The 19,401-nt window shown below is 45.0% G+C and overlaps 1 protein-coding gene across 1 annotated transcript in view; it reads left to right on the top strand.

Annotated features, from left to right (window-relative positions):
* The window catches only part of znf574 (zinc finger protein 574), a gene marked incomplete at its 3' end in the record, with an annotated part of 44,295 nt that overhangs the window by 7,432 nt on the left and 17,462 nt on the right, over nt 1-19,401 (top strand). The window contains exons 3-6 of the mRNA XM_083762082.1: nt 9,197-10,586; nt 12,614-12,807; nt 14,876-15,055; nt 16,123-16,220. Coding sequence (XP_083618208.1) covers nt 9,197-10,586; nt 12,614-12,807; nt 14,876-15,055; nt 16,123-16,220 — 1,862 coding nt within the window. The remainder of the gene's footprint in view (nt 1-9,196; nt 10,587-12,613; nt 12,808-14,875; nt 15,056-16,122; nt 16,221-19,401) is intronic.

Here is a 19,401-nt window from a genome sequence, read left to right as displayed (position 1 = left end):
TAAAGGAGGAGTTCACACAGCAGTAGGAGCACCTTTTACTTTTTGAGGGGTGCCAGCCCCTCCTATACACAGGTTTAATGTTTGTCTTTAGTTCAATGTTTGTTTTGTAAACGCCATTGACAATGAAGGGAAAATGTGTCATAATGTGCCTCATTACGTCATATTGTCTCTTTATTGTTAATGGCGTTTAATGTTTGTGTCTGCACCGTTTGTTTAACATCACCATTACATCACCTAATCAACATGAGTTAGACTTTATTATATTAGCGCCCCTCACTTCACACGGGTGTGATTTTCTTTTTACTTCATTGACTTGTACGCCGCCGATGAGCACCTGGCTGTCTCTTTTTCTCTGCCAGTAGGAGTTGTTGGAATAAGTTCTATCAATTTCACACTCCATGATGAAGCCTTGAGTTCATGGATTTTTTTTTTTTGTTCCATCATTTTCATCCCTAAGCCAATCAGTAAATGAGTGGGCCTCCTATTGAGTCTCCTACAGACTATTGACTTGGGAATGCAACCAAAACAAATTTCAAGCCTTCATGGGGCGTGGGTGAACTACATGGTTTTCATGGTCTTTGGTGTATATTATTCACCATATAATGCAGTCAGACCGAGCAGATAAAAACTAAATTCTAATTATTGTTCAATTCCCAATGTGATTTTTAAAAGTTCAGGCCCCTTACTTTTTTTCCCCTTAATTAACAATATGAAGATGAAATAAATCATTTTTCTGTGTCTTTTTGGGGCCTTCTATTTCTGCCAGGGGAACAACTGCGACACATTTATTAGTATTTGTTTCTCTCTAATGTAAGAAATGTATGCATGCATATGTAAATTCGTTAATTTCGTTTGTGGAACTTGTGGTGCCTTGTAAATTGGGAGAGCCCTGTGGGTTTCCTTACATTATGCATCATATTCAATACGTCGTACAAAGGGAAATATACTGCGTTGTCTATTATAGCATCATTCTGATCTGTTCTGGGATGTATTCCTCCGGGATCCATTTCATCAGCGTGTCGAGCTTCATTAATTCAGAGTTTTACAAAGAAGCAGCCTGTGTTTCACAGTCTGAGAGTCCTATAATGACTTGATGTACTCGTGTCTCGCCTCGGCAGGCTCGCTATACCTTTATTTCTTTAGCGGTGCCTAACTGCTCCGATGACTGGCTGCGTGTGTGTATGTACAGCTCCGTCTCCGTCTCACTGAATTAGAATATTTTGTAAAAGTAAATTTTCTTTTGTAATATAATTCAAAAAGTGAAACTTTCATATATTCTCAATTCATTGTGCATAAAGTGAAGCATTTAAAACCCTTTTTTGTTTTAATCTTGATGATTATGGCATACAGCTAATAAAATCTCAATGGATTTGAATATTTTACGAGACCACTTTTTTTTTTTTTTTATGAGAAATGTTGATTCATGGTGTTTTGAATAAAAAGAAAACACCATTGGAGCAAATCTGTGTACGGACTCTCTTCTCTTCACATCATGACAATAAACATAATGTTTTGGGCCAAACAAAGAATTAGAAAGAAGAAAAAAACTACAGGTTACAACACTTTTTGTTGTTGTTTTTATTCTTTGTAATTATTTGGTCCAAAATATTGTGTTTGTTGTCATGATTTGTCACAACTCGAGTTGGCTTTGTACGACGCTTATACGGTCTTTAAATAAATACTTTTTGGTGTGTCCTCCTGGTTCAGGGAATCAGGGACACATCAGACAGACAGGGACACATCAGACAGACTGGTGTGTCCTCCTGGTTCAGGGAATCAGGGACACATCAGACAGACTGGTGTGTCCTCCTGGTTCAGGGAATCAGGGACACATCAGACAGACTGGTGTGTCCTCCTGGTTCAGGGAATCAGGGACACATCAGACAGACTGGTGTGTCCTCCTGGTTCAGGGAATCAGGGACACATCAGACAGACAGTGGTGTGTCCTCCTGGTTCAGGGAATCGGGGACACATCAGACAGACTGGTGTGTCCTCCTGGTTCAGGGAATCAGGGACACATCAGACAGACTGGTGTGTCCTCCTGGTTCAGGGAATCAGGGACACATCAGACAGACTGGTGTGTCCTCCTGGTTCAGGGAATCAGGGACACATCAGACAGACTGGTGTGTCCTCCTGGTTCAGGGAATCAGGGACACATCAGACAGACTGGTGTGTCCTCCTGGTTCAGGGAATCAGGGACACATCAGACAGACTGGTGTGTCCTCCTGGTTCAGGGAATCAGGGACACATCAGACAGACTGGTGTGTCCTCCTGGTTCAGGGAATCAGGGACACATCAGACAGACTGGTGTGTCCTCCTGGTTCAGGGAATCAGGGACACATCAGACAGACTGGTGTGTCCTCCTGGTTCAGGGAATCAGGGACACATCAGACAGACAGTGGTGTGTCCTCCTGGTTCAGGGAATCAGGGACACATCAGACAGACTGGTGTGTCCTCCTGGTTCAGGGAATCAGGGACACATCAGACAGACTGGTGTGTCCTCCTGGTTCAGGGAATCAGGGACACATCAGACAGACTGGTGTGTCCTCCTGGTTCAGGGAATCAGGGACACATCAGACAGACTGGTGTGTCCTCCTGGTTCAGGGAATCAGGGACACATCAGACAGACTGGTGTGTCCTCCTGGTTCAGGGAATCAGGGACACATCAGACAGACTGGTGTGTCCTCCTGGTTCAGGGAATCAGGGACACATCAGACAGACTGGTGTGTCCTCCTGGTTCAGGGAATCAGGGACACATCAGACAGACTGGTGTGTCCTCCTGGTTCAGGGAATCAGGGACACATCAGACAGACTGGTGTGTCCTCCTGGTTCAGGGAATCGGGGACACATCAGATAGCGGATTCGAATGTTATCAACCCGTAATCACCAATATGTGGACATTTCTTACACATTGACGTTGTTTTCTGTTGTCAGCCATTGTCCTGGCCACATAAGTGTTGTATAGCGCTGCAGTTTCCAGATGTTTTCGCTTCGGCTACAGTCATTTCACTTCTGCGTATCCTAGTTGCCTACTTGTAGGTTGTAGGAAATGTCCATACTGGCTCCATGGCATGGTCTTGATAAGAACAAGCTGTATGTTTATGAGTTGATAACATCGGCGTGTATCACTTGATGTCCTTCTCTTGATGGATCGCTGTATGTCCTTATCCGAGATGAGTCTCCTAAGTGCCATTATGGCTTCCCGGGCGCCATTTACCACCCGTCAGCTGGCATATTACAATCATCCCCACTTCATTAGACAGATTATGACAATTTGTGTCTGCAACATTGCTGTAAAAACAGGGGCTATTTATGTTTCAAATGGATATGGAGAGCTATTACAACACGTACAATCATCTCCCCCCTGTCTCCTCCCAGATCAGATGTTTGTATTCAGAGAGCTTCAATAATGGGACATATGAGTGCTATTAGAGTCGATGCTTGGTAGCATTTACTGAGAAATCTATAAATGATGAATACAGGAGGTGAAGCTAAAGTGTTTAATGCTGTTGAAGTGAAACGGTGTTTGAGTTTCCGGGCTACACTTTGACTGAGAATCTGAGAATATTTATTAGAAAGCAACGTTGTGCAGTGATGGGTAAGCGTGGCCAGTGGTGAAAACTAAGTACATTTACTTAAGTACTGTGCTTAAGTTAAGTACATGTACAGACAGTATACATTTGAAAACTTGAAATGGGACCATCTGCATAGTATAAGCACTTTCTACTTTTGGTGCCTTCAGTACATTTTGATGCCAATACCTTTATATCAATTTTCGAATTCAGGACTTTTGCTTTTAACGGAGTAGTTCTCAGATCGGTGAACCAGTATTCTCCAGCGTTTGCTCCATGCGTGCCCCGCCCCTCTAGACCAGAAAGCACGCTGGCTAGGCCAGGCTATTGCAGTATTGATACTTTTACCTAAGTAAAATTGAGTAGCCTACTTTAGTCCATCAGTGATGGTAGCATGCAACAGGCTGCAATAGACTGCTAATTTATTTTGCATCGCCTGGGCATCATCATTTGATGCTGCTGTGTTTCTCCTCAAACTGTCGATGTGATCGCTCCCCGCGCTCCCTACGTGAATAAACGTGTTCAATCCATCATGTCTCGACGTTAAATCCATCATAGCTGACATGGCATGATTCATAGCTGTCCCTTCGGTATAAACAGGCTGTTCTTTTTTCATTCGAGGGCATCTTGTCCTGCACTTTCTGCATCCTTTAGTCATTTAGTCAGTCAGTACTTGGGACTCGTCCTTCAGTCGTGCACATAAAACTCCCACATGCGAGGATTTATCTGACATGACGGGGTGGCCAATGAATGGTCCTTTTCTTACCTGGTAACACAACTTTACCTACTTATTGCCTGACAGTGGTGTGTCCTGGTTCAGGGAATCGGGGACACATCAGACAGTGGTGTCTGGAGGACCCTCATCGACGGCCTATACCCAGGAAAGGGTCCTCCCAGAGTTCTCGGTCACTGGTGTTCTTTTCCATCTGCGACCAGGTGCATCCCAGCCTCTTGGCGTCTGCCTGGAGTCGATTCCTCTGCCAGGTGTTTTTGGGCCAAGCTCTGTTTCTCTTCCCCTCTGATAGTTCCAAGTCAGAGCCTGTCTGCAGGTCTTACATTCCATGTTCCAATGGCAATGCTTTTCCTGGTTGAGAGAAGGAAGGGTGGTCGGTCCTGCGGCTTCCAGGGGGCTCCTGGCTTTCACCACCTAACTAACGTCATACGTCCTCGAGCTTAAGAACTTCTCTCTCCCAGACTAGTGCCGAATTCCAAGTTTCTGTATCCCTGTCGTCGTTTCTGAAACGGAAAGTGTTGTTGGGCCCCACGCTTAACCCCCAACCTGGAGGACCGGGTGCTGCTTTTTGTCCGACCTCTATTCTAAAACCTGCGCGGCATGGTTGAACCTGCTGAGGGTATATGAGCCCCCCTCCGGTATAGCCTTCTAGTGTTTAGTCTGAACATTAAGTCTGAGAGCTATGATTCTGACTGAAAAATTACAGATGGCCATTTGTTATTCCAAAAATAAATAAATAAAGAGTACAGGTGGTTACTATAATTGTAGACGGTGTTATGACTGAGTGAGGAACAGAGGAACACAGATATCTAGTGTTTAGTCTGAACATTAAGTCTGAGAACCAATGCTTCTGACTGAAAAATTACAGATGGCCATTTGTTATTCCAAAATAAATAAATAAATAAACATTACAGGTGGTTACTATAATTTCAGAGGGTGTTATGACTGAGTGAGGAAAGGAGAGATATCTTATGCAGTGTAGTTAAGTGAATTATTATGTAACTCGTGATCTATTACTCATATTTTAACACCACAATGGGTTTAATAATCTTGGCACATACCTTCTTAACCCATTTTGGGCGGGAACCCCTTTTGGTGTTTCAAGCATTCTGTTATACTTTAGCTATTGGAAAATAGCAGATCTACAAGCAAAATAATATGTAAAAATGCAGCACAAATCTTTGAATAGGTATATATTCTTTCAGAGTGAACGTTTTTATTTATTTCGACGTCAGGACTAAATGGGTTAATTACTGTAGATGCTTATTTTTTTTTGGGGAATCTCAATTCCCTGTGTCTTCCAGTCTAGTCTCCATTCATGTCGCTGCTAACTCCTATACGGTCGGTTCCAGGGAAAGAGCACAGACAACCACATCTCCTCTGACACGCGTTACGTCAAGGTTATTTTTATTCCTGACATTGAGGAGTTTCACTGGGAGGAGGAGGAGGAGGACATAATGCATACGGATGAATACGCTTCGTTATACCACCCCACTGAAGCGGTAGCGACAGCTCCCCCCTCCACACCCAGCCTCCCTCCCACAAACACGGCCGGCAGTTGTTGTGTGGATGGACGCCCGGCCGGTCAGGTCAGGCCAGGGGCACTGTGGAGGATTCATATTATGCAACTATTGTACAGTTCTTGTTTTATTTGTATGTTTTTTTTGTGGCTTTCGCCATTATTTTATATAGAGGGACAGACTGACAGGAAATGGGGGGGGGGACATGCAGTAAAGGCCGTCGGGATCGGGAGTCGGACCCGCGGCACACTGCCAGACTTGGACTACCGGCCAAGGTGCCTGGACCACTGAGCCACGGCCCAGGCCAACTATTATACAGTTCTCTATTATACAGTTATTTTTTTATTTTTTATTTTCTTTCGCCTTTATTTTATATATTTTATGGAGGGACAGACAGTAGGCTGACAGGAAATGGGGAGAGAGATGGGGGGGTGACATGCAGTAAAGGCCGTCGGGATCGGGAGTCGAACCCGCGGCACACTGCCAGATTTGGACTACCGGCCAAGGTGCCTGGACCACTGAGCCACGGCCCAGGCCAACTATTATACAGTTCTGACCAAGCAATCTGATTGGTAAAGCTGGCTCACCAGCTGTCCTCAAATGTGCATGACGGCACACCTATAGCCGTTCTCAAATATAAGACGTAGGGATGTTAATCGATGAATCGCCATTAAGAAATTCTTCAATTAAACTTAACAGTTAATTAATTGAAAATTGGGCGGTTTTCTGTGAAAGTAATGCTGTGGCTGTGGAATGCACATGTGCCCCCCCCACCTTGGTAGTTGGTAGCCACAGAAATGTCTCTGCTTTTGCATGTGATGTGATGGACAAGACAAAGACAGTGCCCGTTTCATTACATTTCATACCTCATACAAAGATGCCATAGCCTGGCTCTGTATCTCAAATGGTCAAATAAATATTTGTATTCTTACATATCAGCAAAATCAACCAACTGGTTAATCGATCGATACGGTTATCAATGATCAACTAATGAATTCATAGATAATTTGCCTAATCACTCAATGGGCCTAATCACAATATCCACATTTTTAACTGCTGTTGATGTTAAGCAGTGACATCCTCAGTTAATTTGCCTGTGTACTAGAAGCTCCTCCCACTCTTGACATCCTCATTGGCTCTGCTGGTCAGACGGCGTCTTGGTGACAGCACCACGATGGATTTAGAAGTTTAAAATGCATGTAATAACTAAATCAGTCTTAAAAAATACATATACGTCTTTAATCTTTGTTACAATGACATTGTGCTGCTAACCAACCAGTGAAGTTTAGTTTCTCTGTGTGTGGTATTGAAACATGGTGTAACTTAAGCGCCTCTTTCTTGACTGCAATAATGAAGGACCGTAGAGCACGCCCGATTGTGTAATGTGACTTAATTCTGGCGCGAGGGCGGGCAGGAGCTTTACCCCCGCACCGCCCGATCGGCGCTTAATTACATTCTCGCGTTCATACGCGGCTATGGAGTTTATAGCCACACATGAGCCCAACTTATGTTTAATCAGTGATTGGGTTCATGGAAAAGGGCACTCTACGCCGACAGTGAACACCGCCCCGTCTCCCGGTGCCCTTTTCGTAATGGATAATGAATAATCCTGTGTATCTATCTGCCAGAAGTCCCTTTTATTAAATGTGCTAAAAATACTCATGTGTGACCTTAACTGGACGAGAACACCTTTTTGGTGTTTTAAGCACTTTTATACTTTAGCTGTTGGAAAAATAGCAGATCTACAAGCTCAGAGCTTGTAGATCTGCTATTTTTGAACAAATAAAACATTGAATATATTCTTTCAGAGTTAACGTTTTTAACTCAAATCTTTGCTTCTGGGGTCCCTGGAACCACATACAGATGGGTGTCGGCGGCCAATTACATACATTTGTGGGGGTCCTTGACATGAAAACGTTTGAGAACGACTGACATAGAAACATGGGTTTTTCAGAAAACTGTCATGATTTAGAAGACTTTTTTTTTTAATTTCGACGTCGGGCATAAATGGGTTAAAGGCCCCGGAGTTTTGCCAGTGGCAGAGCTACCAACCTGCACACATTTTGTGTACCAACCACGCAATTCTAGGTGTCTATACGCCTAGAATTGCGTGGTTGGTACACAAAATGTGTGCAGGTTGGTAGCTCTGCAGTGGTTCTTTCAGTTTACACTGTACGCTTTCAGCGGGTGTATGTAAACTAGGCTCTGTTAGTCAACACCATGTCTACACAAATTATACATTAGAGGCTGAGTAAATAAACCATTTTGCAATTCAAATAAAACATGAATTATTACTCAGCGTGACGCTCGGAAACAAACAGCTCCCGCTCGCCACCCACACGCGGCGTTCCAACTGCGACCATAAATCTAGAATACTGAAACAAACGGCCCCTGCTATTAGGCCATTGTTATGTGAGACACGTTGATTCGCTCTCGAACGAGGCTGAATTCATAAGAAGCCAGGCGTCTTTAACCTCGACCTTGAAAGTTGCCGCCTCCATCCATTTTGGACAGAGGCGTGGAACTTGGACGTGAAACCACAGGGAGTGACCCCTTTCTGCAACCCCGAAAGTCCCGCTGATATTTATCGGTGGGCCGGGCCATGGGTTCCTTATCTGCTCCTGTCTGGACCGCTGCCTCGGAGGAGCCCCTGGCTCCCGAACGCGTGCTCTCATTGACCTCACCGCCGCACCATTAACATGGGATTCTCATCCCTCATCTGCCAGCCAGCGCGTTGGAGAGGGAAGAAAAATAAACTCCTGTTCCAGGTTGAATCGACTCAACCTCCATTATGCACTGCAGACACTATTGAAAAGCCTGGGTACCGAGGCTACTGTTTTGTTAAGCACTGCACTGCTCTGTCTGCATCACAAGAGGCACATTAGTTTGTATGAAGGAAAAAAGGGAAATGGGTGACGACGTGGATCATCAAATGTAGCTTATTGAGCGGTGCCTTACCCATTTAGACCCGAGTTAAAAACATTCACTTTGAAAGAATATATATTCAAAGGTTTGCGGCACATTTTGTAAGATTTTTCAAAAATAGCAGACCTACAAGCTCGTAGCGCGCCGCTCGTATGGTCGTATGAGCTTGTAGATCTGCTATTTTTCAATAGCTAAAGCATAACGTAATGTTTAAAACACCAAAATGGGTTCCCGCCCAAAATGTGCTAACCACTCCAATGAACATCTATGTAGCTGGCAGGCCAATTTGTTAAAATTGTGCAGCGTGTGTCTAATGTCTCTGTCTGTTTTTATTCAGCACACACATACAGTCATACACACGCACACTGCACCGCGTAGTTCACGCGTTGGGTGTGATTCTGTTTCCTTCATCTTTTTCCTCTCTTCCTTTTCCTTTGTCCTAGCAGGTGTTCGGCCAGCTGATAGCTCCCGCGGAGTCGGTCGTGGCCGCCGCCATCCAGACCCAGGCGGCGGAAGCCTCCATGAAGAAAGCGCCGCCCGGCGGAACTAGGCAGCATGCCGTCAGCAGTGTCGCCGTGTCGGACCAGCCCCGCATCCTCTACCAGTGCGGGGACTGCGACGAGCTGTTCAAGAGCCTGGACCAGTGGCAGCAGCACCGCAAAGAGGGAGCGTGTCTTCAGGCTGACGCCGCCGGGTTCAAACCGGACGCGGAGGAGGAGGAGACCGGACCGGAGGTCGAGGTCGAGGTTGATCCCGAAGCCGAGGGTCGATCGGAAGCCGAGCCTGATGAAGCCCGGGTCGAGGTTAAAGTTGAACCGGGGACCGTGTCGTCGTCGCCGCCGGGCCCTGATATGGCGGAACCGTCGTCGGCACAAACCGGATCCTCAGAACTACCGGTCCCCGATAAAACGGAATCTTCGGAACTGCCAGGCCCCGACGTGACCGGGTCTTCGGCACAACCAGACACCGATAACGCCGTATCTTCGGCACAACCCGGCTCCGACGAGACCGGATCTTCGGCACAGACGCCGGCGGAAGCCGGCGACGACCGTCCCGCCGTACCGACAGCAGAGACCAAGCAGCAGTCTGCCAAAGAGGCCTCCGCGGAGAGCTCCTCTTCGGCTCAGAACTCGGAACCCCCGGACGCCGGTAACCAGGACGCCGAAGAGGAGGAGACCTCGACGTACCGACGGCGAGGGCTCATCAAGAAGGTCAAGCCCGACCCGGTGCTCCTGTGCGTGGACTGCGGCTCCAGCTTCTCCATCGTGTCGGAGCTGGTGGCCCACCGCAAGAGCCAGCACGGCCTGGAGGAGGCGCTGCACCGCTGCCTGATCTGCGGGGAGAGCTTCCTCAACACCACCCTCTTCCTCTACCACCGTAAGCAGCACCGCGTGGGCGCAGTGACGGAGATCGTAATCGGTCCCCCGGAGGAGGACTGCGCTCAGAGCAACGGCCTAGAGGACAAGGACCCCGCCGCCGTCCCCGCCCCTAACTTCACCCAGGCCGAGTCGTTCCTGTGCACCCGCTGCGGGGAGGACTTCGGCGCCGAGCGATCGCTGGCCGCGCATCGCAGGGACAAGCACGGCCTCGACGAGGTCCTCCACCGCTGTGACCAGTGCGAGCAGGAGTTCATGAACACCACCCGCTACCTGTACCACCGCCGGACGCACCGCGCCGCCGCCACCCCCGCAGGCCCCCCCGGGGAGGGGGAGGAGGCTCTCACTGACCTTCAGGGTAGCCCCAGAAAGAGACTGCTCTCCCCTACTTCGTCTGATTCCATCTCGCCCTTGCCTAAGCGAGGCAGACCACACCACTCGGGCAACAGTCCAGTCAAAGGTAGGGGCTGTCACCGTTAGAAAATGAAGTTGACGATTCATTGTCACACAAATAATTGGGATGAACGTTGTGTTATTTTTTTGCTTTGAACATTGGAACGTTATTTGTATTTGTTTGCTTTTTATGGTTCGTAATTGCACAGGGCAGATATTACAAATAACGTACTATACAGAGATCACTAAGAGATCACTAATACATACATTTAATCATTTTTCTTTCCAAAAGATTTACAAAATAGCGGGAATAGTTGATCTACAAGCTTACAACACACCAAGTGACATGTTTGTAACTTTGTAGATCTTCTATTTCTGCTATTTTTTAAAAATGTTTGAAAATGTATGGAAATTTTTCATCGTGGAAACGATTGACTATTATGCTAAAATAGTTTATTGTTTATTGAATGGATCCCCATTAGCTGACTCCGGGGCGGCAGCTAATCTTCCTGGGGTCCATATAAAATACATACAAAAAGTACATGAATACATAATTACAAATACATTCAACAAGATGAAATACATGAAAATACATAATTACAATTTATTCTATAAAGATTAAATGCAACATAATAAGAATAACATTATGTTCATGTGGTCAGCAAGTGTTCCTTTAAAGCATATTTGAAAGATAATTTATTTTGTGTTATATTAATGTGAGCTGGTAACATAAATGATATTGCTCGATACATGTATATATAACTGTTTGTTTATATATTATTATTATATATTAAGGAGGTTTGTTTTTGGAGCAGGGAGTGTTAAATGACAGAGGCTGGCAATTCTGGTGTTATGATTATGTCTGTCACTTGATTTTAATAACTGTTTGAAGACGTAATCTGGTGTTTAATTAGAAATTATGTTTCTAACAAACATGAGGACACTGCAACGGAGTTTGTTTTTAACAGATAACCAGGACAGGTGTTTATGCATATATTCAATAATTGTGCGAGTAGAACAATGAAGTGCCAGTCTGGCACTTCATCAAAATAATTGCGATTAGGCGAGTCTTATGTAATGACTGTGACAGGCCTAGTCAAAGTGTGTGTTCAATCACTTTCACATTGATTACACACAGAGGGCTGTCCTCGGCTAAATACATTCTTCTAATGTAATCAATTAATCTTGGGTCATTTAATCGACAAATCTGTAAAATTGTGTTGTGCCACAATACTGTCATGGAGAGACAGACCAGCCATTTCAGGTTGAGTGAGGTTGAAAACTGAACGTTCTAATGTTGATTACACAATGACTACTGGATATAGAAAGTATACAGACTGGAAGAATTAAAAGGTTATATATTGTTTTAATTTAGCATGGAAAATATATACTAATGAACATCTTGGTTGACTATGATCAAACGAACTGATTAGGCTGGAAAAACAAAAGGAGGTCCAAGGCACTACTCTGTTGCAGTCAGGTATAAAAGGCCTTTTTTTAAATGGCACCAGCTCGGCAAAGAGCATTCAAAAACGACCAACACATTTCTGCTGTCAAGCCTTCGTCAGGGTTAGGCTAATCGGTTATTCAACTACGAGTAGAAAGAAATCTGATTTGAACTCATGGGGGGAAGGAAAAAGTCAAAATAAGCAAAAGGCGAAAAAACAAACAAACTGTGGCCTCTACAGTCAACACTCTACACCAACATAACTGAATTGGCTAAGGATCAAATCCCTCTCCGCTGCAGAATTTCCACTCTTAATCATATTTCTGCTTGCTTTCACTCGCCTGACCACCTCCAAAAAGCAATACAAAACAAAACAACGCGTTTGTTATGTTATACACTGTACATTTTCTCAAATCATTGTATATACCACCAGGCCGGTGCACACACACACACACACACACACACACACACACACACACACACACACATACATACATACATACATACACACATACACACACACACACACACACACACACACACACACACACACACACACAGACAGACACACAGACACACACACACACACACACACACACACATACCCTTGTATGAACTGAAGTTTGTATCTCTGATGTTTTGCTCAGATGAGCTAAGGGAACCGGAAGCGGACCAGGACCGTGACTCCACCAACCTGCCTCCCCCGGCCAAGCTGCTCCAGGACTGGGCTCGGACCTCCCTGCCCCACGTGTGTCCTCACTGCGGGAAGACCTTCACGCGCCGGGTCTTCCTGCGCGCGCACGTCTTCAGTCACACCGGAGAGAAGCTCTTCACATGCAAGGTGAGCGCTGCGTGGAAACTGGAAAGTAATGTATATTATCCCACAATTTTGCAACCCATTGGCCATTTTTTCACCCAGTGTCAATTATCTATTCTACAACAGGTCGTTTCGAGGAAGCAATCTGATTGGTTGAAACGGCTTCTAGCCGTGGGTTAAACCAGCACCATTCACCACCTAATCAAAACTAAGAATTCAGCTGCTCTGTTCTCCCAGAGCGCTAGCAAACTCCGTGGCTAGGTAGTTTCTTGGGACATTTGTGGTCGTAGTGACTACATCTGTCATTAAAAATATATATGTTTTCAGCGCTTTTCTTAGTTTTAACTTTAAGGGTAACTGTTGTAGAATTGCAATATTACACTTGAGGGTGTGGTTTAACGTGATTATTGCCACGACAGTGACGCGGTCAGGAACGAGACGAAGTCGAGTTCCGCAAGCATCACTGAACCCACACCCTGTCGTGTAATATTGCTTAAATGTAATCCTGGGCGCTACACTTCCTCTGCCAACCTGTGGGGGGGGGGCAGTGGACTGACCTCATGCTTCCGTCTATGCACGAGGAGTCCAAGCTGCTTCTTTTCACCTGACAGGGGGGAGTTTTCCTGGCCGGACGTAGCGCATGGAAGCAACACGTTATTCCGACCAGTTCCATTCCCCTCCATCAGGCCCCCCGGCTGGCCCGGAGGCAGTTTAGAGACCAGGATTACTGCATGTTTTTTGTGAGGGTACCTACCTTAGGGGACACGGGGAGAACATGCAAACTCCACACAGAAAGTAACATACTTAAGTACTGCATGTAAGTAATTACAATTTAGCAGTTTAAGTCCTTTTTTTTGTTTTACTCCACTACAAAATATTGTACTTTTACTCCACTACATTTATTTGAAAACATTTAGTTACTAGTTACATTATGGATTTAGATTTTTTTTAATGACAAAACATACAGTAACCACTTCAGTCCTATTATTCAGCCATATATTTTCATTGTGAGCTTGTAGTTTGGCTACAATTTTTTTTTTAAAGATATATACCGGTAGATTAGAAAACTTGAAATGAGATATTCTGCATAACGACTCCTCTTACTTTAGGTACTTTAAGTACATTTTGATTCCAATACTTTTGTACTTTTACTCAAGTCAAGTACATTTTGAATTCCAGACTTTTACTAGCATTTCTAATTATATTGCAATATTGATACTTTTACTCAAGTAAGACATTTGAGTACTTTCTCCACCACTGAAGGTGAGTGACAACCAGAAGCCCCTCCCTGTCCCCTCTGCTCTGTAGCTAATTAGCTTTGATGTGCACATCACCATGCAGGTGTGACACGTGGAGACTTTGATCTTGGCGACGCGTTACAGCGGATGTTTTTTGCGGGGCTTTCGATTTGACACGGCCTCGTTCTCGTTATATTTAATAGATTTGCAGGGTTTATTTGCTAGGCTTTCTTGTCGTGTGCTCTGTTTGCTGCTTGGGATATTTGGATCGATGCACCGAGGGCAGATTCAATACGAGGCAAGCATATTAAGATTCCTATGTTCCAAAGCACTAAAAAATAATTTCCCACTAGAATGTATTGATCCCAAGCTGTTAAGTGTTGCTTTGTCAACACACGGACGTAAACTGCAGTGCTTATACACTCCATTGGAAAGGCATTATTTAGTTTTAATCTTAGGCGGTCAGCCACTTTGTACAATACATTATTAAAATTGTAGTCCTTTTGGAATGCAGCTCTTGAAATATTCCTTTAGTGTGCTTAATTGAGTGTATTGTGTGAATATACTATGACTACTACTACTACTACTACTACTATGAGCACCCAAAGTATGTGCAGAGTTTGGGTTTTACATGCATTGCATTTGTATTGCTGAAGAGAGTAGTATTACACCGTTTCCAAAAAATGCCAATAAAAAGCTTGAATGTGGGGAAAGTACAAAATACTGTTCATGTCACGCAAAGTTGTAAGTTGTACAACAGTGTACAACTGAACAGCTGAACCCACAGAGGAAGACAGAAGGAAGATAATTCAGTATTGCGGTTGTTTTTTTTTCTTCTCCATCTTACTGTGCAGGTGTGTAAGAAGTCCTTCACCAACTCCCAGAGCCTCCTGCGACACACCATGAACCACACCAACCACAAGCCGTACCACTGTGACCAGTGTGGGAAGAACTTCACCCAGGCCCCCAACCTGAGGAGACACCAGCTCACACACGCCCCCGGGCACCCGCCACGCAAGCGTGGACGCAAACCGGTACGCTTTAAAACAAAACTTTATTGACCACTTTCTTTGCCCTGCACTTTTATGTTTTTTAACCCATAAACTCTTTCAGCACCACCTGGTGGTCACCAGTTTAGGCTTTGGTTGCCAATTCGCCCATTATAAAAAAATCACACCAGTGTGAACCAAGTGGTGCAACTCCCGTCTATTGGTTCTCTGTATCGTTCCAATTTGTATCATTCCAATTTCTTCTCTGTATCGTTCCAATTTCTTCTCTGTATCGTTTGCGTCCAGCAGGTGGCAGCCATGTCACATACTTCTCTCGTTCCAATTTCACGCATGCGCACACCACTCGCGCTCACACAGGTACATCACAAACAAACAGGTACACGGACATTGCATGCTGGATGTAGAAGTGGTTGCACCACTTAAAAAGAAAGAAAATGTAATTCTATTATGCATGTAATGTGCATGTCATCACCTGTACACCAGATTAGAGGAATTTTCAAAATATGGATAAAATAAAAGAATATATATATATATAAAAAAAAGAAAACCCTATAACCCTTGTGTGGTGCCAGCCAACGGGAAAAATGACTAATAATCATAAAATGTATAGCCGCCCACTCGTAGCTAATGCCAAAAGTTTATTGTGGACACAGAGAAGAGACCAACGTTTTGGACAGACAAATTGCCTTCTTCAGGGTGACCAATTAAGACCTGAGGCTGATACTACAAATGTCTTCTAAATACTAACAGTTTTCTGAAATGCCTACGTTTCTATATTGGTGATATTCAAACCTTTTCATGTCAAGGACGACCCCCAAAATATGGCCGCGGACCCTCATCTCAAAATCTTTTGTTACCAGGGACCCCCAGCTTTGAGTCAAAAATGTATTAAATATTTAAAAAACATATATTCAAAGATTTGCACAAACTTTCACTATTTAAAAAAACAATCAGCAATTTTTTTGTAGCCAAAGTTTAATATAATGGTTAAAGTGGTTAAAAGCTAATGTGACACAGACGCGTTCCATGTCTTGGGTTGTTAATCAATGTAATAATTGATAAAATATGTCTCTGTGGTCTTTCTCTCTCAGCGGGTGTACACGTTGGACAGCGATGGGTCCACCCATCTCTTCCCCTGCACCCACTGCCCGTCCCGCTTCAACACCGAGGACCAGCTCAATCACCACAAGTGAGGACAGCTTTGCTAACCGTATAGATTCAGAGTGTTGTTTCTTCCATTCCCATCCATTTTGTTATTATGGCACACATCTTTTTTCCTTTTTTTTGAAGCACCCGTATAGCATGGTGGGATGTTGTGGACAAACTGGTTTGAGATTCGCTTACAAGACGACCGTCTCAACCAATCACAGCAACCGTGAACGTCTTTTTCGAGGAATCGTGACACTGGCTTATCTAAAAAGGGAACATTCCCTGGCGGTGACGGAGACGCGACGCTGACGCGTCCAGTGAAGCCCCGGCGTTACCAAAATAACAGATCTACAAGCTCACAACTTGTTGCTTCGTGCCGCACTGTGCAGCTTGTAGATCGGCTATTTGAACGACTTATTTTCTTCAAATGTATGGAAGTTCTTACATTTGTCTTTTATTTCTTCATGAAATTACTGAAAACCTTTTTTGGGAATATTTTTGGGAACATGTTTTGAAATAATAATAAAAAGACAAATTTGAGAAACAAAAAATAAAGGCCCCCATAACAACGTGTCCACGACCCACAAATGGGTCCCGACCCACTGTTTGGGAACCGGTGCTTTACGGTATAGTACCGTAGCAACACAGAGAAACACCAGTCAATCAAGGGTTGGGGGAGCAATCTTGTTTACAGGTGTGTAAGTCCATTTAGAGCACACCCAGACCAGCCCCATATACAGGATTTAGATAAACCAACACTCTCTCTCTCTCTCTCTCTCTCTCTCTCTCTCTATCTCGCCCCGAGTAGCTAGCTGCGTCAACTGAGCCGTGTCAGTCCACTGAGCCATGGCCTTTAAGCTGTATGTTAAACACACACACACACAAACACGTGCACATCAGCACACGCACACACACACCAACACACGGGCACACGTCGTCATGCATGCCAAGCCATACGCCTCCTCGTTTCTCTGAGATGTCTGGGGTGCCCTTGAGCCCCGTGTAGCCTGCTATAGATGATTGACGGGCAGAGGGCCCAGGTAAATTAGGATGATAGCGCTAAGTGTCTCCGGGACAGCGGAGAGCATGAGGGAAGTGTCGCTGACACTGGGGTGACAAAGAGAGAGAGAGAGAGAGAGAGAGAGAGAGAGAGCATCACTGACACTGGGGTGACAAAGAGAGAGAGAGAGAGAGAGAGAGAGAGAGAGAGCATCACTGACACTGGGGTGACAAAGAGAGAGAGAGAGAGAGAGAGAGAGAGAGAGAGAGAGAGAGAGCATCACTGACACTGGGGTGACAAAGAGAGAGAGAGAGAGAGAGAGAGAGAGAGAGAGCATCACTGACACTGGGGTGACAAAGAGAGAGAGAGAGAGAGAGAGAGGGAGAGAGCATCACTGACACTGGGGTGACAAAGAGAGAGAGAGAGATACTATAGGACTGGCTTGTCACTGATCCCCCTGAACCAACAGGAGGGCGTGCTCTGTGAGCCAATGAACTGTTACCCTTGAGCCGTCGCTCTCAGTCGCTAGTTATGGGCTGGAATGAGCCAATGAGGACGTCTCTGCATGCGTGTGTGTGTGTGTGTGTGTGTGTGCACGTATATCGTATATATATCGTATCTCCCCTTACTCATTAGAGGATATTTGGCTGGGAAAAAAGATGTGACCCCCGCAGATGCAATTTTAATTCTCCCAGGCTGTCTCGGGGTCCGACTTGTCCCCCCCCCCCCCCCCCCCCCCCCTGAAATATTGATCGCTATTGTCTAGTAAAACGGCATGGCAGAGTGAGGGGATAACCCAGGCCCAGACCCTCTCCTCCCTATCCACGCACCACGTCTCTCCCCCCCCCTCCGCGGATAATCTCTGGCATCGCCCTTCGCATAGAGGGCCTCGCGCGGTTAAGTACTTTACAAATCCATTATACCTGTAGCCGTGTGCCATACATAATACATGGGAGAGGAATGTATTTTTCCAAGCGGAGCATTATGTTTTCCATGGGCCGCGTCTGTACCGATTTACTGCAGACTCCTCCAAATAGGAGCCGATCGGAGCGGGCAGCGAAACACACAACCTCCGATGCCCCCCCCCTCCCCCCGACCACTCCATGTCTGCTCTCACTGTAGCAGTATGGATGTATCGAGCGGAACGTTATGTGATGGATAAATATAGTCTTTTATGTCCTTTTCTCTCTCTCTGACTCACCCTCCCCGCAACTGGTTATTTTATTTATTTTTATCTCCGGTTATTATGTACATTACATGTGGCTAATACCCCTTATTTAACGTGAAGCAGAGCTAAGCATACGTATGTGAATAATAATAATAATCCCCCAGACAAACGAGTGACATGCCGGGGTGGCAGCTTATACAGCAACACACAGGTTGTTTTCCTCTTTTTAACGGGGGATTAAACCATTTAGGCCTGACGTCGAAATAAATAAAAGTCTGAAAGAATATATGTTCAATTTTCAAAGATTTGTGCCGCATTTTCACGATTCTTTTAAAATAGCAGACCTACAAGCTCGCTATGAGCTTGTAGATCTGCTATTTTTCAATAGCTAAAGTATAACGTGATGCTTAAAACACCAAAAGGGGTTCCCGTCTAAAATTGGTTAAACGTGTCCTTGAAGTAGGGAAGGCGGCGTCTGCAAAAGTGCACGTGTTGCACATACGTATTGCGGTTGCAAGCAAAAATGTGTCGTTATTTTTATGCTTTTTTTTTTTTTTTACTCCTCTTGCTCTTCCTCCCTAGTAGACGTTTTTTTTTAGTGGTGCAACCACTCCAAGGAACAGCTGTCCCTATGTCCCAACCTATGTGACTATGTCCCGATAGTACCAGTAGGGGCAAAAGTGGCGCTGTTGTGCCAGAAACAGAGAGAGAGATAGAGAGAGATAGTGAACCATTATGTCCTACTGTGTGCTATTAATACACAGTGATACATTTACACATTTCTGTTTATTTTTTTTACCCAGCAACAGAGAATAAAATAAAAATCACACCCGTGTGAACTGAGTGGTGCAACTCCCCTCTCCCCCTGCCCCCCCCCCCCCCTCTCTCTCTCTCTCTCTCTCTCTCTCTCTGTAATTAGCATGCAACAGTGCAACACTATCTCTCTCTCTGTTTCTGGCACAACAGCGCCACTTTTGCCCCTACTGGTACTCTAAACATCAACGGAGAATAAAATAAAAATCACACCCCTGTGAACTGAGTGGTGCAACTCCC

This window comes from Protomyctophum parallelum (assembly GCF_964188405.1).
Source record: "Protomyctophum parallelum genome assembly, chromosome: 3".
Taxonomy (NCBI): Eukaryota; Metazoa; Chordata; class Actinopteri; order Myctophiformes; family Myctophidae; genus Protomyctophum; species Protomyctophum parallelum.
This window is presented reverse-complemented; position numbering and strand designations above follow the sequence as displayed.